Source organism: Mirounga leonina, unplaced genomic scaffold (assembly GCF_011800145.1).
Source record: "Mirounga leonina isolate KUSES-001 unplaced genomic scaffold, KU_Mleo_1.0 Mir_166, whole genome shotgun sequence".
In the NCBI taxonomy this organism is placed as follows: domain Eukaryota; kingdom Metazoa; phylum Chordata; class Mammalia; order Carnivora; family Phocidae; genus Mirounga; species Mirounga leonina.
Window position 1 is genome coordinate 31,246,231 of NW_023270418.1, and position 23,606 is coordinate 31,269,836.

Below are 23,606 nucleotides of genomic sequence, written 5' to 3' on the forward strand. Positions count from 1 at the left end.
GTTTGTACATGAATTTGCATGATTCCACAGTGAGGGAGAAATGAGTGGTACAAAAGATTTACGGATAGTTGCGGGAGGAAAGTTCTTCAGAGCCTAAGTGGAGGGACAAAAGTAGGAAGCAAGGGAGGTGGAGTGGATATCACTGAGGTTGGTGGCTGGGTTTGGTGGCGGGAAGGGGTGGTAACTTTTGCCAAGGCTCCAGTATTCAGGCCAAAGAACTGCCCAGTTCAGGACGTTAATTTTCCTCTCCTTGAATGGGCACACGATGGGGGCCCCAGGTGGATCGTGCATCACTCCTGTCTTCTGCTACCCACCAACAGCTCCCTCCCCGCGCCCATGAGTGAGGGCAAAGGGTTAAACCACAAGGTTAAAGGTCGGTGAGGTAGCAGAACGTATATGCTCCATCTAGCCCATCTCTGGGTCTCCGGTTTTCAACATCTTCATTCCATCAATCCTCTCATTTCTGCACCAGGCCAGGTCCTCCCTCTCTGGCCCCGCCCTCCCCATGGAAGACACCCGGCTCCCGCAAGAGCCTCGGGGCGCGCGCCCGCTGCCGTCGCGCCTGCGCAACGGGCTCCCTCGGCTCCCTGGCCCGGGCGGACTGTCACGAAGCCTGTTCTCCGTGCCTCGCTCTCGGGCGCGCGCCTTCTGGCAGCGCCTGCGCAGAGGAACGAGGAAACCGGTTCCCCGGTGCGGTCCCGGCGCCTGCGCGCTGAGGGCTCCGGGCCTCCCGGCCTGAGGGAGAGGAGCAGGGAAGATGGCGGCTGTGGTAGAAAATGTAGTGAAGCTGTGAGTAGTCGTTTCTTTCTCTCCTAGGCCGGGAGGTCTTGTAATGGGCCTGGGAGTAGGGGGCGGTGCGGGACAGGACGGGGCGGAGGGAAGGACGTACCCGAGAAGGCCTTGTTGCGACTCCTAGTAGGGAGGGCAACAGGAGACTCCAAGAAGACGTTGCGCTTCTTTGGAAACTTGTGGAGGCCCTGAGGGGGGCACACGGGAGCCCCTTACGGGCAGCCTCCCTGCGGGGCCGTGCGGTAGAGCGGTCCTTCGGGCTTACGGCGGCCTGAGTATGGCGCCCTCGTTGCGTATGAGAAACACAGTCTGGGTGCGCTCCCGAGACCAGACGCCTCGGTCCGGAGGGGCCGGGCTGAGGGCGGACCCGGGACCGACCCGTGTCCCCGCGAAGCCCGGCGCCGACCCCTCCCAATCCGCTGCCCGCGGCCGGTCCTGGAGCAACAGGCTCAGCAGCCCTTGTGCGGTTAAGCACCGCGGGGCTGTTTTGTTTTAACAGCCCCTTGACGTCGGGGTGGGGGTGGGGGTCTTGAGTATCTGATTCCCAGGACCAGAAACATTATTGGGAGGAATTTGTTGAGCAGATACAGAAGGGAAAGAACTTCAGGGCAGAGGACCTTTGCACCGGTCAGTCCAGCCACCAAAAAACGGGAACTGGACGGAAGCGGTCCAGGACGCCTCTGCAGCCTAGAGGGGCATCTAGGTCGGCAGGCTGCGCGCTGTGCAGTCCCCTTGTGCTGGTCAGGTTTCGAGCAAAGTTAAAGGTAATGGTGGTTGGGAAGAATGGAGAGTGGTCTGTTGGCTGTGAGTTAAAGATGCTTTGGGACTTGATTCAACAGCCTTCTCCCTGAAGAAGATTGAAGGGGGTTCATGCCTGGTGGGCCAGTAGAGCACGCTCTTTTTAGTGGGTAAATTGGGCTGTGGTGCAGAGGTAGGAAATTTGAGAGGTGACCAGTTGTCCAGGCAGGGCTTTTGGATTTTGACTGGATGACAAAGATAAAGGTTTGGGAACTATTCTGAGGGACTTACAGCTTCTCATCTCCCTTTGTGGTGGGCTGAGCCCCCACTCTTCCCAAGAGCCTTTTTAAAGAGTACATTGCTTTGCCCACCGCCCCCCCCCTCCCCGCCTGGAGCCCTTTCTTTTGAGAATGCCTTCCCACTTCCATTAAGCTAAGTGCCTTCTTCTCCTCTTGTGGGTTTTTGTTTTTTTTTTTTTTTTAACTTGCTTTCAGCTCCATCCCGCTGCCTCTTTCAGCTACCCCTCCTCCCAACACTATTATCTTTCTCTCTGATCTGCCCACTCCAGTTTCCCCCAGCTCTTTCTTCAGGCTGACATTTCCCTCAATTTAGAAATGTCGCTGTTGATCTACCATTTATATAGTTATCCTTCCTGACTCAGATGTTCTTTCTTTGTTTCCCTGCCTTTCTCTTTGTTGACTAACCCCCCGCACCCCAATCCCATTGTAAAGGGAGGTTTTACACAGGTTTCATGCTTCCCGGAAAAGAATCAGAGCTCCTACCTTGGAAATCTTACTGTACTGGGGGAATGTCAGACTTCCCTAGGTTGAGAATTAACAGGTAATGAGACTTTATGTTGGAAGACTTTCTTCGGGGAAATAGAGTTGCCAACCCTTTCATGTAGTGCTAGAAAAGAGGAGTTGCCCCTTTCAACAGAGAACGACTTATTTCTCTTAAAGGAACTACAGAGATTGTGAGGGTCACCAGTCACTGGTTCCTGAGTACTAGTAGTGAGTGAGAAGCCAACTTTCTCCTCAGTTCTAGCTGCAGAGGCTGTGGACCACAATTAATACATTTCCCTACAGAACTTGCCCTTTAAGAAGGGGCTTCCGTTCTTCCTGTAACGTTCTCACCCAGGAGAGAGATACTTTTCTGGAGCTTCTCTTGATCGTGATGTGCTTGCTTTTTGAACAGCTGAGGTAATACATTGAGGTCAGGACTACTAGCTCATCTTTTCTGACTTGCATCTTGTTCTGGGAGAAGAATTTTCCTATTTATAAATTCTCTCTCATTCTTAGTCTCTCCTCATTAGATCCTCTCTCCCCCTAACCTATGTGTTTCATTCCCAGTTCTCCCACGAGACAGTTTGCACCACCTTCTGAAATCCCACTTAACTCGCAAGTGCTGTGATAGAACGTCTCTCATTGTTCTCCCCAAAACCAATTCTAGCCTCCGTGCTCTGACTTTGCGGCCCTCAGCCCATCTCCCCCTTCCTTCCATTTGACTTACAGTGTCAGTATCCATTCCCATCAGCAGAAACAAAGGAGCTGCTGCACTCGGCCTTGTTTATCCAATTTTCCTCTGTGTGGTGAGGACATGGCTGCCTCCTAAAGGCCAGCTAATGTGAGCCTGTTCCCTTTTTTTCACTCTCCAACACAAGATTCATGCTTACCTCAAATTACAGTCATTACCACTCATTGAATCAAGCCAGGCCGTCTTGTGTTGTCATCGCCTTGTGTGTGGTGTGTCTTTTTCAGTTGCTTGGGAACATACTAAGCTATGCCTAAGTGGTCTATTGTGACTGCTCTGTGAAAGCCCCCCTCGATTCCAGAGCATGGGTTTGTCAGTGTAGCTTGAGTTATGGACAGAAGCAACAGAGACTCACTGTCCAGCTTCTCATGCTAGGGGTCGTTAGAGCTTATCTAGTCCGGCTTCCCCAGTCTAGCAGAGGAACCTGAGCTCCACATGGGCTGACTAAATGTCCACATTTGTGTGGTGACTTGCAGCCATGCAAGGTCTTTTTACTCCCAAGTCAAGTCAGGATGTCCCAGACACCTTCATGGGTACTGGGGATACTGTGGGAAAGAAACCACCTCTGCCCTCAGTTTATTTAAGATTGACTGAATATGTAAATAGGAATCACTGTAGTTCCAATACTAATGTGCTTGTTCAACCCTGAGGATGAGAACAAGGTTGGTTCTATATACATGCTTCTTAGAATCAGGTAACTCCTGGCACTGTGTAGTTTTCCAGCTTTTTAAAGCACTTAAAGGTTTACTCTTGATTTAGATTTCAGACCGAGTCTTTTGAGTGAAAGAGGGTTCTTTCCTATATAATTTGATGGTGTGAGAATGGAAAAGGGCCTCGGATGGGCCTATGAGCAAACAGGTTTTATTTTTATTATTATTATTTTTTTTAAAGACTTTATTTATGTAGTTGACAGAGAGAGACATGGCGAGAGAGGGAACACAAGCAGGGGGAGTGGGAGAGGGAGAAGCAGGTTTCCCGCTGAGCAGGGAGCCCGCTGTGGGGCTCGATCCCAGGACCCTGGGATCATGACCTGAGCCGAAGGCAGACGCCTAATGACTGAGCCACCCAGGCGCCCCAAGCAAACAGGTTTTATATCAGTCTAATGGCACTCAGGAAAAAAGTAGGCTTCAAGGAAGTTCAGGTATTTTCAGATGGTTTCCATTGACTTTAAAATTAGCATATAGAATTAATTAGTTGGCTAAATACAGGTCTCCCCCCACTATCCAAAAGTAGAGTGTTCTTATGAAACTGTTCATAAGCTGACATGGCATAAAGCAAAGAAGCAATTGCTACTTCTTAAAAGCAAAAATCCTCTCTGGATCTCTTTTGGTTAGTGAAAAGAGGTACTAACGTAGGTCTTTTATAAAAGCGAAGTGCCAGAAAGTACACCATCAGATAGTGGGAGAAACCTGTACCTAGGGCAGAATTCAAAAGATATAAAATAGCATATGGAAGAAATTCCCTCCCAGTCACCCAGTTTTTCTCTCTGGAGGCCGGGAGTTTCTTTTCCACTTCTTGTTACATAAATGGTAGCATCCTGTAACACTTCTCAGCACTGTACCTTGCTTTTTTTTTTTTTTTTTCTTGTCATCTTGGAGATTGTTTGAGATCAGCACATGAAGAGCTTCCTTCTTTTTTTATGGCTTAATAGAAATTCATTGTGTAGACGTGCTGTAGTTTGTTAAATATATTTTAGTAAGGGCCCCAGACCTTGTTGAACTCTTCCTCATTTGTGAAAAGAAGCTAACGTGTGCTTCTCAGAGTCATGAGGGTTAAGAGAAACAGCATCTTGACTAGCACAGGGCTGGACTCAAGAGAGGCACAGAATGAACATTAGTTTCTCCCTGTCCTTGTGGGTTAGGCTTAAATCTGAGTAGGCACATGAGAGATCATGTGTTCCTGATGGTAATTTATTTATAAAGTGCCTCTCCTCATAATGGCTTAGTGAAGGGGTGTGGTGTCCCATGAGGCAGAAATGGAGGCAAATAGGACTGAAGCCACAGTCTCCTGGTCCCTTGAGCCTTCTAAAGAAGCAGATGGCGAGGAGAGGGGTAGCCCCGCCCTGCACTGACACACACACACCTGATCTTTGTCTCTCCTGCAGCCTTGGGGAGCAGTACTACAAAGATGCCATGGAGCAGTGCCACAATTATAACGCCCGCCTCTGTGCTGAGCGCAGTGTGCGCCTTCCTTTCTTGGACTCACAGACTGGAGTAGCCCAGAGCAACTGTTATATCTGGATGGAAAAGCGACACCGGGGCCCAGGTGAGGGTTCAGACTCAGGAGCACAGGGAAGGAAGAAGCTTCCTCATATTTTTTTTTTATTTGATAGAGACACAGCGAGAGAGGGAACACAAGCAGGGGGAGTGGGAGAGGGAGAAGCAGGCTTCCCGCTGAGCAGGGAGCCCGATGTGGGGCTCGATCCCAGGATCCTGGGATCATGACCTGAGCCGAAGGCAGACGCCCAACGACTGAGCCACCCAGGCGCCCTATTTTTTATTTTTTTAAAGATATTTATTTATTTGTCAGAGAGAGACACAGCGAGAGAGGGAACACAAGCAGGGGGAGTGGCAGAGGGAGAAGCAGGCTTCCCGCTGAGCAGGGAGCCCGATGTGGGGCTCGATCCCAGGACCCCGGGATCATGACCCGAGCCGAAGGCAGATGCTTAACAACTGAGCCACCCAGGCGCTCCTGAAGCTTCCTCATCTTAAGTGATGAGCCAGCTGAGAGTTTTCCTTACTGCTTTCCACGCATGGATGAATACAGTCTTGCCTTGATTAGAAGCCCAGGGAGGATGAAGCAGACAGGTTCATACCAGCATTTTGTTTTCTGCAGGACTGTCCTGCTGAGGCTGTCGTTGGGCTTCTGGGGAATGTGATAGCCAAGGCTCCAAGCTTACATATGTTTGTCTTTTCCATAAACTGTCCTTCCTCCTACCCCCAGGCCCTCACTGTCCATATTCCTCCCTCACTGTAGAACTCAGTGGGCGGTGGGGAGTGGGGGGGTGCTACTCCTCTAGATAAAGTGTTTGATATTATTGCCTAGGACTGGGTTAGGGTTTGACTTTTCTCTCTTTCTTTTTTTCCACAGGATTGGCCTCTGGGCAGCTATACTCTTACCCTGCCCGGCGCTGGCGGAAAAAGCGGCGAGCCCACCCTCCTGAGGATCCAAGACTTTCTTTCCCATCTATTAAACCAGGTAAAGCACACCCCTCCTTGAGCAGGGGTATGGCCTGCTGCATGTAAGGCCTGTTAATCACCTGTTACGTACCAGGCCCAGTGCTAGATCCTGAAGATGCTAAAATGAATGAGATGTCATTCCTTCCTTTAAAGAGCTCAGTCTAATAGAGGAGACAGGTAAACAGATAAGTTACGGTGCCAAGTAAACTGGGGTGTCTTGGTTCCTGGGCAGCCAGGGATCAAAAGACAGTGACTGGCCCATGGCTGGCCTAGCACTGTGTAGACCCAGAGCGGTCTGCTTTCAGCCCTTCTGAGCCTCGCCTCATCCTGACCTTGCCTGCAGACACAGACCAGACCCTGAAGAAAGAGGGGCTGATCTCTCAAGACGGCAGTAGTTTAGAGGCTCTATTGCGCACCGACCCCCTGGAGAAGCGAGGTGCCCCAGATCCCCGAGTGGATGATGACAGCCTGGGCGAGTTTCCTGTGACCAACAGTCGAGCACGGAAGGTATAAGATGAACACTGTGGCTAAGGGAGCTTTGATGGAAACCAGCCTCCTCTTTATCAGAGGCCACCCAGTAATCAGAATGGAAGCAGAAGCTTTGGGCCAGGCGGCAGGCCCCTGGGATTCTGTTCGTGCTCATTCCCTCATTAGCACTGAGTACTGACTGGCTTTGCTATTAGTATCCAGTTTTTCCTGTTCCTTTCCTTCTAAGTGCAGACTCTCCCTCATTCATCTTTTTTTTTTTTTTAAGATTTTATTTATTTATTTGAGAGAAAGAGAATGAGAGAGAGCACATGAGAGGGGGGAGGGTCAGAGGGAGAAGCAGACTCCCTGCCAAGCAGGGAGCCCAATGCGGGACTCGATCCCGGGACTCCAGGATCATGACCTGAGCCGAAGGCAGTCGCTTAACCAACTGAGCCACCCAGGCGCCCTATCTTCTTCTGTCACAGATATTTTTTGGTGCCTGGGGTTACATGGGTGAAGCAGACCTGGTCCCTACCAACAGGGAAGATAAAACTATACACAGAAATAATAAGAGCTAAAAAATATGGCAGGCACTGTGCTAAGTGCTTTTCCATCATTTTCTCTAGTCTCTAAACCGTACAAAGTAGGTATCGTGGCCCCTGTTTCACATACAGGGAAGCTGAAGCAGAGAAGTTAGAAAAATAAACCTCCTATAAGCCCACACAAGTAAGCAACAAAACTCTTTTTTTTTTTTTTTTAAGATTTTATTTATTTATTTGACAGAGAGGGCACAAGCAGGGGGAGTAGGAGAGGGAGAAGCAGACTCCCCGCAGAGCAGGGGGCCCGATGTGGGGCTCGATCCCAGGACTCTGGGATCATGACCTGAGCCACAAGCAGACACTTAACCGACTGAGCCACCTGGGTGTCAGAGCTCTAATTTAAATCCAAGAAGTGGCTAAGTTGGTACAGCGTGCTACTCTTGATCTTGGGTTCGTGAGTTCAAGTCCCACGCTGGGTGTGGAGATTACTAAAAAAAAAATAAATAGACATTAAAAAGTAATCTAAGAAATGAGGTGAAAGAAGGGAGCCACTCGTAGTGTGTTCCTAGGGCATCAGATGAGAGGCAGGAGAGGGCATGGCTACTTGGGTTACCAAGGAAGACTTTGTGAAAACATGGCATTGGAGTCGACCCCTTGGAGATGGTGGGGAAGGCACTCCAGGAGAGCAACGGAAGAGAGGCACAAAGGAAGGAAAACCCAAAGCATTGAAGAGAGAAGCAATAGGATTCTAGGGTGTTGAAGGGCAGCAATGAGGAACGAGGCCAGAGTGGAGGGGCCGGCTCATGGAGGAGGTTCTGGGTGGCTTGGCCAGGCCCATCGCGGGGGAGCTTTTGGGCGTACATTGTATCTGCCCATCGTAACCCTCCTGTCCACTCAGCGGATCCTAGAACCAGATGACTTCCTGGATGACCTGGATGACGAAGACTATGAAGAAGACACTCCCAAGCGTCGGGGCAAGGGGAAATCCAAGGTGAGGAGGCAAGGCGCTGCCTACTGGGGAGCCTGCAGAGCCCCCTGCACTATTGCTTGTTGCCATTTTTCCTCTCGAGTGAAATTAGCAGCCACTTCCCAGAGAGTTTACTCCTCAGAACTAGACATCTTAATAAGGGCATCTTTTTGGTTTTTTGGCAGGGTAAAGGTGTGGGCAGTGCCCGTAAGAAGCTTGATGCTTCCATCCTGGAGGATCGGGACAAGCCCTATGCCTGTGACAGTGAGTGCCTCACGAGTGGGTGGGTAGTCCCTGCCTTGGACCCAGCCCCTGCTCAGGATCTGAGAGGAGGGAGGGTTGTGTTCTTGCTCAGAGTGGTAACAAAAGGCCTGAATGCTTTCTCCTGCCTGCTGACTGGTTCCCTCTGAGACCCTTGGGAGGCCCCAGCCTCTGCTACCCGATGGGTGGGACCTGCATGCTCTGGGAGAGGTTTCTGCTGTCCCCTGGGGTGGGGTGCTGGGGCCAGGGGCACACACAGCAGGCAGAACTGGCCCCTTGATAGACCGCATCCAGGTCTGCTGGCTCAGTCAAGCCAGGGCCCCCAGGGTCCAGCACCGAGTTTTTCAGTGTCTGCTCTCCCCCTTTTCTCTGACTCGCCCCACTTCTGTCCCTCCGCCCTGGGAGCACCATCGCCGCTGGCTTCTCTCTCGTTTGCTCCGCTTTCCTGCTGCTGCCGCTCCTGTCTCAAGCGTATCAAGGCCTTCTTCTCATGACTTTTCTTTCTGTCTTTCAGATAGTTTCAAACAAAAGCATACCTCGAAAGCGCCCCAGAGAGGTAGCTCTCTCCACTTTTCAGACTTTGGTTTTCCTGTCCCTTTTCCCTCCTCCCTTGTCTCTCCCACCTTCCTCATGTCCTGTGGTGCTAGTGTAAAAATCTCTGGAATGGCATGGGGATCGGAGCAGTGGGCTTTTGTTGTGCTCCACTCCTCACAGTCCTGGAAGCTGCCTTTACCACTGCTTGTCTCCCCCAGACTTGCTCCCGGGGCTGCTCGGCCCGCTGCGTGGGGTGCCTTCCAAAGCGTTCTCAGGAACCCGCGACAAACAGATCCGCCGCTTCCCCTTCCCCAGAGCAGACACGTGGTGGTCAGCTAATGCTTCTCACCCTCCCACCACCTCCTCCCATCCTTCCCCCACTCCTCCCTGCTGGCCCCCTTGCTCTTCTCGGGAGCACTGCTTAAGAGTACAAGATGCCCTGTGCGGATCTGCATTCCTTGCTAGGTGGCGGGGAGTTGGGCAGGGTACTGATGTGGGAGTGTCTTCGAATTGCCTTGGGGGCCAGAGACCCCAGCAGACTTACTGATAGGTGATCCCCCAAGTGATCCACTCCCTACTCCTTTATCCTCATTGGGCAGAGATGAGCTCTGTGGTATACATGGAATAGCTTGAGCTTCCCACGTTTACTGAGAGGTAAAAAAGTTTGGAGTCTCTTCCTTACCTTTTTTTCCTTCCTGCCATATTAACAAGATTTTAGAAAATCCCCTCCCTTCCTGACCTGGAGCTCCCCAGACTATTCCCAGGGCAAGTGGTAACTGGGCCAGGGTTCAGCCTCCCAGACAGCCAGTGTGGGAGAGCAGAGGTGGCTGTGGGCTGGGGTTTAACAGAGGCAAGAGCCACGGAAACTGGAGAGCCCCAGGGCCTGATGCTCCTCGCCGAGGTGAGGGCAGGTGGCCGGCACTGAAGGCCTGTCGCAGACAGAGCCGATGGGGGCAGGGGTGGTCGCTTCTGCCTCAGGCGAAGCCCCATAGCTGGAGGGGGCGGCGGGGATGTGTGGCACCTTTCCTAACACCTCGGGTCCTGACACCTCGGGTCCTGACACCTTTCTCTGTCATCTTTTTCCCGCTCAGTTTGTGGAAAGCGTTATAAGAACCGACCAGGCCTCAGTTACCACTACGCCCACTCCCACTTGGCTGAGGAGGAGGGTGAGGACAAGGAAGACTCGCAGCCGCCCACCCCGGTTTCCCAGAGGTCGGAGGAGCAGAAATGTAAGCTGACGCGTCGGAGGCGGGGCAAGGGGGAGTCAACCTTCTCGAGGAACGCCCTCCCCGCGGGGCTGCTGGGTACCTAGAGGCCCCCCGTGAGCCTCGTCGGAGCTCTCTTCCTCTCCGTAGCCAAGAAGGGTCCCGACGGACTGGCCCTGCCCAACAATTACTGTGACTTCTGCCTGGGGGACTCCAAGATCAACAAGAAGACGGGGCAGCCCGAGGAGCTGGTGTCCTGCTCTGACTGCGGCCGCTCAGGTACCTCCAGCCCCAGGGCCCAGAGTCCCCCGTAGGAGTCCCTCGCCGCCTGTGTGACACCCCCTCCCCCGCCCGCAGGCCACCCATCTTGCCTGCAGTTCACCCCAGTGATGATGGCGGCCGTGAAGACCTACCGCTGGCAGTGCATCGAGTGCAAGTGCTGCAACATCTGCGGCACCTCCGAGAACGACGTGCGTGTCCCCACCCCACCCCCCACCGCCCCCGGCCCACAGCTGCCTCCCAGGGGGGAGCCGGACCCTCCCCAGCGCCCCCGGGAGCACTTGGCTGGCAGGTGTCTCCAGAGCACCAGCTCGGCGTCAGATGCCCTTCCGGGCACTCAGGGCGCCAGACAAGACCAGCGGGGGTCCCTCCCTTGGTGGAACTGCCCTCCTGCGGGGAACAAGCAGCGAGCCGGGAAAGGCGCGACGGCTTTATGGCGTGCCGGGAGGACAAGGACAGCAGCGGTGTGGCAGGGTCGCCGGGTACCTGACGTAGATAGTCAGAGCTGGCTTCTCCGAGGAGGTGGTGTTTGGGGTTGAGATTCGGATGATGCGGCGGAGCCAGTCCAAGAGGGTTTGCGGGCACAGCCTGCCCGGAAGAGGAGCAACGAGGGCAGGGGCCTTCAGGCAGACAGGCCGGCTGGGGCCTCCCTGCAGCTGGAGCACAGTACAAGCAGGGGTTAGAAGGCAGGCATCGCCAGGCCTGAGGGTTTAATTGGGAGTGACGTGCTCTGTCTTAACATTTTTAAAAGAGAAGTTTGCTCTGTGAAGAATAGAATGTAGTGGGCAAGGGTGGAGGCTGTGAGCTGAGTTCCGAAAGTGTTGGGGTTCGGTGGAATGACAGTGACTCACTTGGTCCGGGTGGGGAAGTTCCTCCAGAAACTCCTGAGTCTGCGCTTCCCTGCCACCTGCCCCGCCGCTCTTGGAAGGAGTAGCAGCGTCTACAGAAGCTCCCACCCTGCCCTCCCCCAGTGGGCTGCCTGAGGCCCACTGGTCGCTCACCTGCCCCTTCCTCTTCCATCTTGCCTCCTCTAGGACCAGCTGCTCTTCTGTGATGACTGTGACCGTGGCTACCATATGTATTGTCTCACCCCGTCCATGTCTGAGCCTCCTGAAGGTAGGTTGCCCTGATCTCTTACGCAGAACAAGTATCATATTAGTGACTTGGAAAATCCCTTGTACGGGACGTTCTCTTAAGTATGTTTTCAAATCAGGGCATAGACACTTTGCCTTCACTCAGAATGCTTTCCTGGCATTTCAGCTTGGAGGGTTTACCGTTTGCACGTTAGGTACATTTAGAAATGCAGAACATCAACAGCCAAAGAGAAAACTGGTGCTGAGCGGAAAACAGTTACCAAGGAGTGGTTTGCTTCCCTCCAGCCAGTCCAGGAAACTCAGTTTGTAGTTTGTCTGATGTCAGGCTTTGGTATCAGCTCTTTGAATGTGACGGGCTTGAGTGTCCATTTCTTCCCTCTTCCCTTGCCCAGTCTGGAAACGTATGGAACCTGGAGCCTGAATGGGTCAGTCTGCCCCTCCAGTAGTGCGCTTAATAATGCTCCAAGTTTGCAGAAGTTCTTCAGCCAAACCAGTGGCGGCACCAGAAAGTGGCTGTCTCTCTGCCCGTCCCCCTCCAGCCAGGTCTCTGTGCCCAAACTCCTCCTTTACAGAAATTCAGGAGCTTACTCAGGAGGATGTGAATGCCCAGTGGCTTTTCCTGTACACAAAGGATGTGGGCCAGCATTACAGACAAGAGAAAGTGTCTCACTGTGTGGTTAGGCTGACTTGTAATATAGGTCACACTGCTGTGTCGTCGTCGTCCCCCCGTCCTCCCCCCGCCCGGAAAGGAGACACGAACAAAGTCTGAGAGTCCTTTGGAAGCTGCAGGCGAGCACAGAGCTATTGTCGTCTGTCATGCCCAGTTTATAAATCTACTCTGGGGCGAAGTAGTGTGTTCTGTTTTTTCTCTTTTTTTTTTAATCATAAAATACCAATTTACAGACAGAATTCTACATGAACTGTAGAAGGGCCTTCCTACTGAAGTACTGTCAGAGGCTGAGGCAGTGAAGAGCTGCAGGCAGCTGAGGGAGAATCCTCTAGAAGCCATGAGATGGTCTAGGCTCTTAAGTCTAAGGGGTCAGCAAACTACAGCTCATTCATAAGCCAGATCCAACCGCAGCTAGTGTGTATAGCTCATAAGCCAAGAATGGTTTTTACATTTTTAAAGGAGATTTAAAAAAAAGAACATGGGACCAAGACTGTATGTGGCTCACAAAGCCTAAAATATTTAACATTCTGGCTGGCTGTTTACAGAGAAGCCTGCCAGCCCCTGTGGTATTGACCTTTGGGTTAGAAAGGACCTTCTTACATTTTGAGAGCCCTGTGTCTCTGAAGAACTTTTAAAAGGGGTGGATTCTTTCCCCCATACACGTCCACATACACAGATGGACAGTTACACTTAAAATTCTGAGGCATTGAGGACTAATTTTGTTTCTCAAGAAAAAAACACAGAAGAATGCAACCATAATAAATATTAATAAGCAAAGTATGAAACACTTATTTTTCTGCAAGGGACATTTTTCCCAGTTACTCTGAGAGATAGATCATAACACACTGGGACGTCAGAGTTCACCCCCTTTTCCTGTCACGGGTCCTTGGCCTCTTCTCAAACACCTAGTGATGGTGGAGAGCCCATCTCATCTTTCCATGGCTTTCCCAGAAAGCTATCTTATGTGGAGTCAAAACTGGTTTCTCTAGAACCACTATTCATGATCTTCATTCTGACCTTTGGGGCCATGAGAACAAAGTCTGTTCTTCTGTAATCACAAGTCTAAAGCTGAGATGCTTTAAAAAGTTCTATCTGCCCAGGCCCTCCTAGAGATTCTGATTTAAGAGGGCCAGGAGGGTCTAGGAGTCTGTATTTGGAGGTAGGCCTCCAGGTGATGATTTCTTTCATCACCACTGAGAATTATTTTTCATGATATTTGAAGCCCTAAAGGCTTCTTCTAGCTCAGGATAACCGTGAAACTTTGCTACCGCAGAACATCTCCCAGCCTTCCTGTAGCTGATCTGCTACTGGAAGCGAGGTGTGGGGAGTGGGTGGTAGAGGACCCGTCCTGACCCGCTTCTGCTTCTCTGCAGGAAGTTGGAGCTGCCACTTGTGTCTGGACCTGTTGAAGGAGAAAGCTTCCATCTACCAGAACCAGAACTCCTCTTGATGTGCCCCCCACCCCCGCTCCCCCCATACATCTAGGGCTGTTTCCCTCTTCCTCTCTTGTTTTTCATACCCACCTTTCCCCTCCTCCTCTCTCACAAGTCCAGATAACCGCGGGTGGTCGTGCCGACCCGCCTTTGGCAGCACCAAGCAGAGGTGGCAGCTCTGACCGCCTCTGGCCTAGGCCCTCAGGGAGAATGGAGCAGCATACTGCCCCAAGGCATACCTGTGACCCAGCTTCTCACTGCTCTCCGTGAAGTGCATTCACTCTGCCTGCCTTGGGCCCCAGCCCTGGCGATTACAGGGTTCGAACAGTGTCCTCCGAGAAAGAGTGGGAGAGCAGCTCACTTTTCTCTCAGCTCTGCCTCCACTCTGGTCCCCAGGGTTTTCCCTTCCCCTGGAGGCGAGCCAGACCAGGGCCTCTGCCAGGAGCAGCTGGGCATGAGCAACTGAGCAAGCTGAGGCAGCGCTTGCAAGGAGCTTTCCAGGCCCTTTGTGCTGCTTAGCCTCGCTGCCTTCTTCCCCCAGAGCGGCTCTCCCCAGCCCTCTCTTCCTGCTACCCAGGATCCTTTGCCCGAGCCAGGATGCTCTTGGTCACTTTCCTCGCTCTGCCCTGACCCACTCCACCCCACCCCACCCCACCCCAGGGGGAGTCGCAGCTTCACCTGATTCTTCCTTATGCTCACCTGGCTCGCTCACAGGCGGTCTCTTAATGACCGAAGCATTCCCCGTCCTTGGAATTTCCTGTCTTCTGCCTCCCCCCCTTTATTCCCTTTGGTTTTGTGGGGAGAGGGGAAGAATCAGGGGGCCAGGCCAGCAGCTTGGGGGCCACAGGGAGACATTGGATAATGTGCCTGTTTTTTAACTCAATGAAAAAAGCCTACCTCCGAAATCCCCTTTTTGTTCTTCCTGGACCTGGACATTCAGCTCCTGCCCTTGACTGAATTGGGGGTCTCTGCCTCCTGCTCTGTGTATCCTGGCCCCTGGGTCACAGGGAAGCCACATAGACATCCCTTTCTTCCCTTGCACGCTCGCTAGCAGCTGGTAAGGTCTTCACACCCTGATTCCTCAGTTTTTTGCCTGGTGACACTGACATGAAGTAGTGGGGGGAGATAGTCCATACCAGGACCCCCTGGAGTGGCCTTCCCCTTGGCTGTGGGCAGGCCCTAATTCACTGTCGCTTTGGAGTTGAGGTGTCTTTCTTTCTTTAGTTCCTGTATTCCAAACATTAGTACAAATAAACGTTTTTACACAGAACTCCCTGCTGGGTGGTTTATCTCCTGACTCCCTTTCCTGGTTGAGAAAGTCATTTCATCCTAAAACTCTCTTCCTCAGGGCAGTGGTTTTTAAGTGTTTTGAAATACAACTTCTAATCCCAAATGAAAATTTTTGCTGAAGTCCAATATGTAAAGCAGAGATAAAATTGAGACCTTTGTTCTGATTTCTTTTCCTGTTTTTAAGATTTTTTTATTTGAGAGAGCATGAGTGGGGGTTGGAGGAGAGGGAAGGGGAAAGAATCTCAAGCAGACTCCACACTTAGCACAGAGCCGGACTTGGGGCTTGATCCTATGACCCTGAGATCATGACCTGAGCCGAAATCAAGAGTCTGAGGCTCAACCGACTGAGCCACCCAGGCATCCCTATTCTGATTTCTTCATGTAAGTTCATGTTCTAACAATTCCTTGTTAGAAAAGAGAAGTTGTTTTTGTTTTTGTTTTGTTTTAAAGATTTATTTATTTGACAGAGACACAGAGAGAGGGGGAACACAAGCAGGGGGAGTGGGAGAGGGAGAAGCAGGCTTCCCACGGAGCAGAGAGCCCGATGCGGGGCTCGATCCCAGGACCCCGGGATCATGACCTGAGCTGAAGGCAGACGCTTAACCGACCGAGCCACCCAGGCGCTCCTAAAAGAGAAGTTGTTTTGATTAATACAAAACTTGAGTTAAAATCAACTTTAGCATCCTGTTTCTATATTTTGGTTGGTTTGAAGGTAATTCTGCTAGACTTGTATATGCAAGTGGTGACAGTTTTCTAACGGTTGATTTGGGATTTCAGAAGGTTAGTTATATAAATACCAAAGAATGACAGAAGAAAAGAACATCACGGTGGGACATGTGAAAGCTTTGTTCATGAGGAGCACAGAGGCCCCTCGACCTTGCTTGCCTGGCATTCCTTCCCTTACCTGCCATGTGCATAAACACCCGCACGGCCACCTTCCTCAGGGAATGTCTATGTGCACAAAAAATGACTCCTTTCCTTGGAGCCAACATTTTATTGTTGACGGCCTCCGTAATGGATCTTCTATATCTCACTTGAAAGTGTGTTTTGTGGGTGCCTGGGTGGCTCAGTTGGTTAAGCGACTGCCTTCAGCTCAGGTCATGATCCTGGAGTCCCTGGATCGAGTCCCTCATCGGGCTCCCTGCTCGGCAGGGAGTCTGCTCCTCCCTCTGACCCTCCCCCCTCTCATGTACTCTCTCTCATTCTCGCTCTCTCAAATAAATAAATCTTAAAAAAATAAAAATTAAAAAAATAAAAATAAAAAAAAAAGAATTGTTTTGTAGTTCTTAAACTTTTCAAGATTTCAATTATGAACCGCCCCCCCCCCCAGAGGAATCCTTAGGGTTTTTTGAAACAGCCTGAAAGCCACTGTTACCCACTGAAAGACGGTGGCCTGGGCGATTGCATTCAATAAATAAGCAGGGTGCTCTGAGCTGGGAATTTTATTAGTAACAGAGCATATCCCCTGTCCTCAGGCTTTTACATGGAAGTAGGCCAGAAGCAGAGGGAGTAAAGCAATGATCCTTGGTGTCTGAGTAGTCTAGGAGTCAGAAGAAAAAGAAATGTAAAAAAATAAAAGATGCCGTAGCAGGCATAAGTGAGAAGAACTTTGGAAAGGGGTTGCAGGAGTTGGGGTTTAGGATGGGACATAGAAGGATGGAAGAAGGACCAGCCACAGATTGGGCTGGGGAGGGAAGCCTGTGAGAAAGGCAGAGAGATGGGGATTCATCTGTGGCCCTGGGCTTCCCATCAGAGCTGGGAGTGGAGGAGGAAAAGCAGGCTGAAGTTCAGGATGGGGAGCACTCGACCGCAGGTTAAGATACCTACATTCAGGGGCACCTGGGTGGTTCAGGTGTTAAGCGTCTGCCTTCGGCTCAGGTCATGATCCCAGGGTCCTGGGGTCAAGCCCCGCATCGGGCTCCCTGCTCCGCGGGAGGCCTGCTTCTCCCTCTCCCATTCTTCCTGCTTGTGTTCCCTCTCTCGCTATGTTTCTCTGTCAAATAAATAAAATCTTAAAAAAAAAAAAAGATACCTACATTCAATTGCTAAGAACAGGCAGGACTAAAGGTTGCTAAGGAAGGGACTGGTATTAGATCTTGAGTTTAGAAACTTGAATTGTGGGGTGCCTGGGTGGCTGAGTTGGTTAAGCATCAGACTTAATTTAGGCTCAGGTCATGATCTCAGGGTTGTGAGATCCAGCCCCACGTGGAGCCTGAAGTCGGCTCTGCACTGGCCATGGAGCCTGCTTAAGATTCTCTCTCAGCCAACCCTGTCTCTCTCTCCCTCTCTTAAAAAAAAAAAAAAAAAAAAAAAGAGGGGCGCCTGGGTGGCTCAGTCGGTTGAGCAGCTGCCTTCAGCTCAGGCTATGATCCCAGGACCCTGGGATCGAGCCTGGCGTCGGGCTCCTTGCTCAGCGGAGGGCCTGCTTCTCCCTCCCCCTCTGCCTGCCTGCCACTCCCCCTGCTTATGCTCTCTCTCTCACTATCTCTGTCTCTGTGTCAAATAAATAAAATCTTTAAAAAAAGAAAAAGAAACTTGAATCTTGCCACCAGTTACCAAAACTAATAAAAATTAGTCCTTATTCGCCCTAAATCAGAACGGGCCATGGGGCACCTGGCTGGCTCAGTCAGTAGAGCATGCAACTCTTGATCTTGAGGTCGTGAGCTGGAGCCCCACACTGGGCATGGAGCCTACTTAAAACAAACAAAACAAAACAACAAAAAACCTGGCGCCAGGCAGGTAGGTAGTTGTCCCTTATCCCTAGCTGGACAGATCAACCTGAGGCCAGCGCTGTCCATGGTAACAGCTTTCGTGTGGCTTAAAGGTTTCGTCCATTTTCCTCACAACCACTCCGTGAGCGGTATTAGCCCTGTTTGGAAGATGAGAAAGCTGCGACTGCCTAGGTCACGGCCAAGAAGGCCTTAAGAAGCCGGGGCTGCTCTCCGGCCCCCGCGCTGCCCCGAGGCTCCTCAGGCCCCAGCTGCTGGCGGCGCCTCCGGGACTCCCGCGGGGTCTTGGCTCCGCCTCACCGCCCGTCTCGCTGGAAGCACCGCCCCCAGGAGGGCCCCACCACTTCTGCGACGTCCAATGAGACTTGGCTGGGGGCGGGACGGGACGTCATTGAGGGCCAATCTGATGGGGCCTGGGCGGGGCTGCGGCGGGTGGGAGCCGAGCGGCCGCACCGCGGTCTTCCCAGCCGGGAGAGAGCCCGGCGCGGGCGGCGCGCACGGGCCCCTGCTGTGCGCGCGCGCGCCCCCCGCCCCCCGCGGAGCCCCTCGGCCCACTCCGCCCGCCGGGTCGTGGCGCCCGTCCCTCCTCTGCTCTCCCGTCGCCGCCCGGACAGGGGCTCCGAGCCGAGCCGAGCCGGGGCAGGGGCGGGAGCCGCGGGACGAGCGCCTGAGGTGGGTGCGGAGCGGGAGGCCGGAAGGCGGGGAGGCCGGGCGGGCGGGCGCCTGGGTACACCCCGCCGACGGACCCCGCGTCGAGGTGGGGAGAGGCCGGCCAGGTTGCGGAGCCCGGCTCCCGGCCTGCCTCGGCCCTAGGCGCTCGTGCCCGCGCTCTAGTACCCCTCCCAGACCACCTCCCTCCCCTCTGGGGACACCCCGTCCCTCTTGCTGCCCGCGGCCTCCTCACCCCTCTTGCTGTTTGTCGCCTGTGCACCTGCCATCTCGGCCCCGTGCTCCCACTCTCTCTCCCTCTCCAGGCCGGACCCCCGCCCAGTCTTAACTCCTCGGGACCCAGCACCAAATTAGCCTCGCTCCTTCTGCCCGCATCTGTCCCTCTTTGTCGTCTGTATACTTGTCACCTCAACTCAGCTCATCCACTCGCCACCCCGCCCCCAATATCATTTAAGTCCAGCCCAGGCCATCATCCCTCTCCCCCTCCCAGGGACTACAGCCCCCCCCACCCTGATTATCTCCTACACCTGCCCCACTCAGTCCCAGTCCCCTGTCCTCCCCCATCCATACTCCTTTGTTGTCTCTGCAGCTGTCCCCTTGGCTTTATTCATCCTTCTCCCCCCGCAACCCCAGGCCAGACTCCTTCTCCCTCTGACCAGTGAGCCACCCCCTCCCCAGCTCTGCTCTGGCATTCCTCCTGGTCCGTGCCCAGCCCACTGCTCCCTCCGCCTAGCTCTTCCCTTCCTTCCAGCCCAGCCCTCTGAACACCCTCCCCAGTGCACCCTCTCACTCTCTCCCAGCTGGCCCAGTCTCCCCTGGTCTCTCCCACACACCAGCCTCTTTCCCTGTCCTCATACCTTCTCGTTTCTGTGATCCTTGCCCGTCCCCCCCGGCCTCGGCCATCTGGACCCCGCTCACTGTTTCCTACCCCCACAGGTGCCGTGGAGAAGCCATGGAGCTGAGCAGCAAGAAGAAACTTCACGCCCTGTCCCTGGCCGAGAAGATCCAGGTGCTGGAACTCCTGGATGAGTCCCAGATGTCCCAGTCGGAGGTGGCCCGGCGCTTCCAAGTCTCCCAGCCCCAGATCTCGCGCATCTGCAAGAATAAGGAGAAGCTGCTGGCCGACTGGTGCAGCGGCACCGCCAACCGGGAGCGCAAGCGCAAGCGGGAGTCCAAGTACAGCGGGCTCGACGAGGCCCTGCTCTGCTGGTACCACATTGCCCGGGCCAAGGCCTGGGACGTCACGGGGCCCATGCTGCTCCACAAAGCCAAGGAACTGGCCGGCATCCTGGGCCAGGATTTTGTACCCAGCATCGGCTGGCTGGTCCGCTGGAAGCGCCGGAACAATGTAGGCTTCGGGGCCCGCCCGGTAGCGGCGGCCGCCTTCCGCCCTGAGCCACCGCCCCCGGGCCCCACGTCCCGGGCGCAGCCCCCTCTTTCTCTTCAAGACTTCTCCCCCGAGGACGTTTTCGGCTGCGCCGAGGTGCCTCTGCTGTACCGGGCCGTGCCCGGCAGGGGGCGCGCCTGCGACCGCGTGCGGGTGCTGCTCTGCGCCAACAGCAGAGGCACCGAGAAGCGGCCGGTGCTGGTCAGCGGGCTCCGGGCCGCGCCCACGTGCTTCTCCGGAGTCAGCAGTGAGGCTCTGCCGGCCTCCTACCACCCTGACCTGGGCACCCCCTGGTGCGAGTGGCTGGCGCAGTTTGACCGGGACATGGGCCAGCAGGGCCGGCGGGTCACCCTGCTGCTGGCTGCCCGCGTGCTCGAGGAGCTGGCCAGCCTGCCCGGCCTCTGCCACGTGAGGCTCCTGCCCCTGTCGGCCGCCGCCGCCGCCGCCGCGGGCGGCACGCCGGCCCTGCCCGGCTCCGTGGTGCGGGCCTTTAAGACCCACTACCGGCACCGTCTGCTGGGCAAGCTGGCCGCCGTCCAGAGCAAGAGGGCCGGCATCTCGCTGGCCGAGGCGGGGGCCGGCATCACGGTGCTCGATGCTCTGCACATGGCGGCGGCGGCCTGGGCCAAGGTGCCCCCGCAGCTCATCGTCAGCAGCTTCGTCCAGGAAGGGCTGGCTCCCTGCAAGATGCCCCTGTGCCCGGACGAAGCCTCCCAGATGCCGCCCGTCCCCGGCGGGCTGAGCCTCCAGGAGTTTGCCCGCTTTGTGGACCTGGAGGGCGAGGAGCCCGCGTCCGGAGCGTGCAAAGAGGAGACGGGCGCCGAGGCCGGGCAGGGGGGCCAAGAGGACGGCCTGCAGCCCCTGCCCACCAAAGCCGACGCCCTCCGGGCTCTGGGCACGCTGAGGAGGTGGCTGGAGTGCAACAGCACCTCCCCTGAGCTTTTCGAGAAATTCTACGCCTGTGAAGAGGAGGTGGAGAGGCTCTGCTGCCTGTGAAGGGCCGCTCGCTGCTCCCGCTCGCCGCTCGCTCGCCCGAGCCTCTCCTCTCCTGTTTCCTATGGAAACGCCCCCTCGAGGAAGGCAGACGGGAGGCTGGCCTCTTTCCCGTGGAAATGGAGCTCTTGTGAAAGGTGGAGAAGGGAGACAAGCTGGGAGACCCAGTCTAAGCTCTGAGAGAAAGTTGTCCAAGCCCTGAGAAGAGGGGGCTAAAGATGGGGTGCGAGCTAGCGCCAGTTTCCGACCCTCTAGGGAGGCTGGGACTCGGGAAGCTGGAATTGGGGCTTTACACACAGGCCGATCCCTCGACTTCTGTGTTTGAAACAGTTCTGCTTCTGGAAATAAAGTTTTTAATCAGAAAAGAGGTCAGGGTGTTAATTTCCTGGGAGGAGGGCGAACGCTTTCAACTCAGATTCTTTAAATTGGCTGCCGAGGCTTGCCTCAGCGCAGCTGTCTGGGCAGATAACCAGCAGGACTCCCCCTCTTCCAGAATTCCAGCAGCAAGGGCTCCCAGGGAATGGGGACTCCTTACCCGCTGACAGTCAGATCCCGAGTACCGCCCTGGGACATCCTGTGGCACTAGGACTCCGCTCTCGGGTCGCGGCTGCACGGTGGTGTTAGGAAGGAGGGGGCCCAGGCTAGGGACAGTCCAGAGAAACCGAAAGGAGCCAGAACTTGGAAGAGTCATTTGTTCATCTGATCATTTCACAGCATCTCTTCCGCAAGCCTCCTGCGTGCTGAGGTGGCAGACATGGCGTCCCCGCTGGGCAGGACCTTGCAGACAGTGACAGCCCAGCATGATTAAAGGCTGTCACCCAGGCGCGTGCAAAGTGCCGTGGCCCCGCAGAGCCTGGGGAGACTCCTGGCGGGGGTGCGCTTCGAGCTGCAGCTTGAAGGACGGCCGGCAGAGAGGAAAGGACAGTCCAGGCGCAGGGGCCGACGGAGGGAAGGAGCACGGTGTGGCGGGGGGAAGCAGGTGGTCCCTCCAGAGCGCATGGGGAGGCCTGGGGAGCAGGAGGGCTGCTTAGCTCTGAGGGTCTCCGTCAGGATGGGAAAGGTCATTCGTGGGGGTTCTAGAATGACTGAGACATGGAGGGTGGGTCAAAGATGGGAGAGCTACCGGCAGAGAGAGGCCAAGTGGTCCAGGTGAGAGATGGGCAGCCTGAGCCAGATCGGGAAGTAGGACTTGAAAAGGACGGATTTACCTGGAAAGGCCATGGGCCATGGACACAGACAGACCCGGGCTGGTGAGGAGTCCAGCTCAGGCCAAAATCTTCCTGTGGCCTAAAAGGCAATAGGCCACCACAAGCCAATGTGGTGCAGCTTTCTGGGGGGCACTGCGGTCTAGGACTCAGCGCCCAGGGCAGCCACACAAGCGAGGGGAGGGGCAGAGGGAGAGGAGAGTCTTAAGCAGACTCCCTGCTGAGTGTGGAGCTGGACACGGGGCTCGATCCCAGGACTCTGGGATCATGACCTGAGCCCAAATCAAGAGTCAAGCTCTTAACTGGCTGAGCCACCCAGGCGCCCCTGACAACTCACTTTCTTTTTTTTTTTTTAAAGATTTTATTTATTTATTTGAGAGAGAGAATGAGAGAGAGCACATGAAAGGGGGAAGGGTCAGAGGGAGAAGCAGACTCCCTGCCGAGCAGGGAGCCCGATGCGGGACTCGATCCCAGGACTCCAGGATCATGACCTGAGCCGAAGGCAGTCGCTTAACCAACTGAGCCACCCAGGCACCCCTGACAACTCACCAGGCACCCCTGACAACAGTGCTGAGGCTGCCCGCCAGTCTTCCATGTCCCAAATCCTACAGGCTTTCCTCACAGATCCTAGTTTTCCTACCTCTATTAAATTGTCCCTTTTCTGAAATCATCCCAGTTCTGACCTATCTCTTTAAATGTTAAAGCCAAAATTATACGATCTCTAAAGACCTGACCAAAGCAACAAGGAGGGGACACACTAGCCCTCCGTTCTGGGTGCCCTATTCCCATCAGAGCAGCACAGCCAGACGGCCATACTGCTGCCTTCTTCCCACAGCTTTTCTTTTAAAGCCACAAGGAACCCCTTCCTTTCCTGCACTGCTGTCCTATATCATGCTTTGCCTGTTTGCAGGCGACTTTGTTGGCTCATTCAAGCAGTATTCACTGACCTTTCTGTTTGTGGGTCGGGCCCTGTTCCAGGACTCTGCAGCTCGTAGAGAACAAGACAGAAAGGATCCCTCCTCTCCAAGCCCTTTCTTTCTGGTAGAGGGAGATAAAGAAGAGACAAGTAAACCAATAAACACGGGTCATCTTAGATGGCAATCAGTGCCAAGACGAGAATAAAATAATGATGCCCTCGAGAGAGGCCGGGAGAGGGGAGTTAGGGAGAAGGCCTTTGGGCTGAGTCGCGAAGGTAAGGAAGCACCTCTGGTTCCCAAGGAAGGGTTCTCTGTTGCTTTTTGTTTCTGCTGATGCTTTAGCTCATGGTGGCTTTTTTCTTTGTGTGTCTCTTAATTTCTGGCTGTGGGAATAATTTTTAAAAATATTTTATTAATTTATTTTTTATTTTTCATCTCTGGAACACCTGAAGGTCTGATTTAGGGATCAAAAGATGTGCGATTGGGGCGCCTGGGTGGCTCAGTTGGTTAAGCGACTGCCTTCGGCTCAGGTCATGATCCTGGAGTCCCGGGATCGAGTCCCGCATCGGGCTCCCTGCTCGGCGGGGAGTCTGCTTCTCCCTCTGACCCTTCCCCCTCTCATGCTCTCTATCTCATTCTCTCTCAAATAAATAAATAAAATCTTAAAAAAAAAAAAAAAAGATGTGTGATTACTCCTACCAGGCACGAGAGGGCGCTACTGCCGTGATAA

The 23,606-nt window shown here is 54.0% G+C and overlaps 2 protein-coding genes across 3 annotated transcripts; both read left to right on the plus strand.

Moving 5' to 3' along the window:
* Nucleotides 1-682: 682 nt before the first annotated feature.
* On the plus strand, nt 683-14,560 carry DPF2 (double PHD fingers 2). 2 transcript variants are annotated; one of them, XM_035013212.1, is made up of 12 exons: nt 683-789; nt 5,162-5,322; nt 6,148-6,255; nt 6,580-6,743; nt 8,142-8,234; nt 8,396-8,474; nt 8,986-9,027; nt 10,097-10,234; nt 10,361-10,489; nt 10,568-10,680; nt 11,524-11,605; nt 13,627-14,560. In XM_035013212.1, exons 1-12 carry the CDS (start codon nt 758-760, stop codon nt 13,701-13,703), a joined length of 1,218 nt encoding a protein of 405 aa, XP_034869103.1. In that variant the 5' UTR covers nt 683-757; the 3' UTR covers nt 13,704-14,560. The 2 variants fall into 2 exon arrangements, with proteins under 2 accessions (XP_034869103.1, XP_034869104.1); XM_035013213.1 differs by lacking the exon at nt 8,986-9,027 and having other exon boundaries at nt 758-789.
* Nucleotides 14,561-18,319: 3,759 nt separating this feature from the next.
* Nucleotides 18,320-21,062, plus strand: TIGD3 (tigger transposable element derived 3). The gene is made up of 2 exons (XM_035013211.1): nt 18,320-18,377; nt 19,311-21,062. Exon 2 carries the CDS (start codon nt 19,327-19,329, stop codon nt 20,755-20,757), a length of 1,431 nt encoding a protein of 476 aa, XP_034869102.1. The 5' UTR covers nt 18,320-18,377; nt 19,311-19,326; the 3' UTR covers nt 20,758-21,062.
* The last annotated feature ends 2,544 nt before the right edge of the window (nt 21,063-23,606 follow it).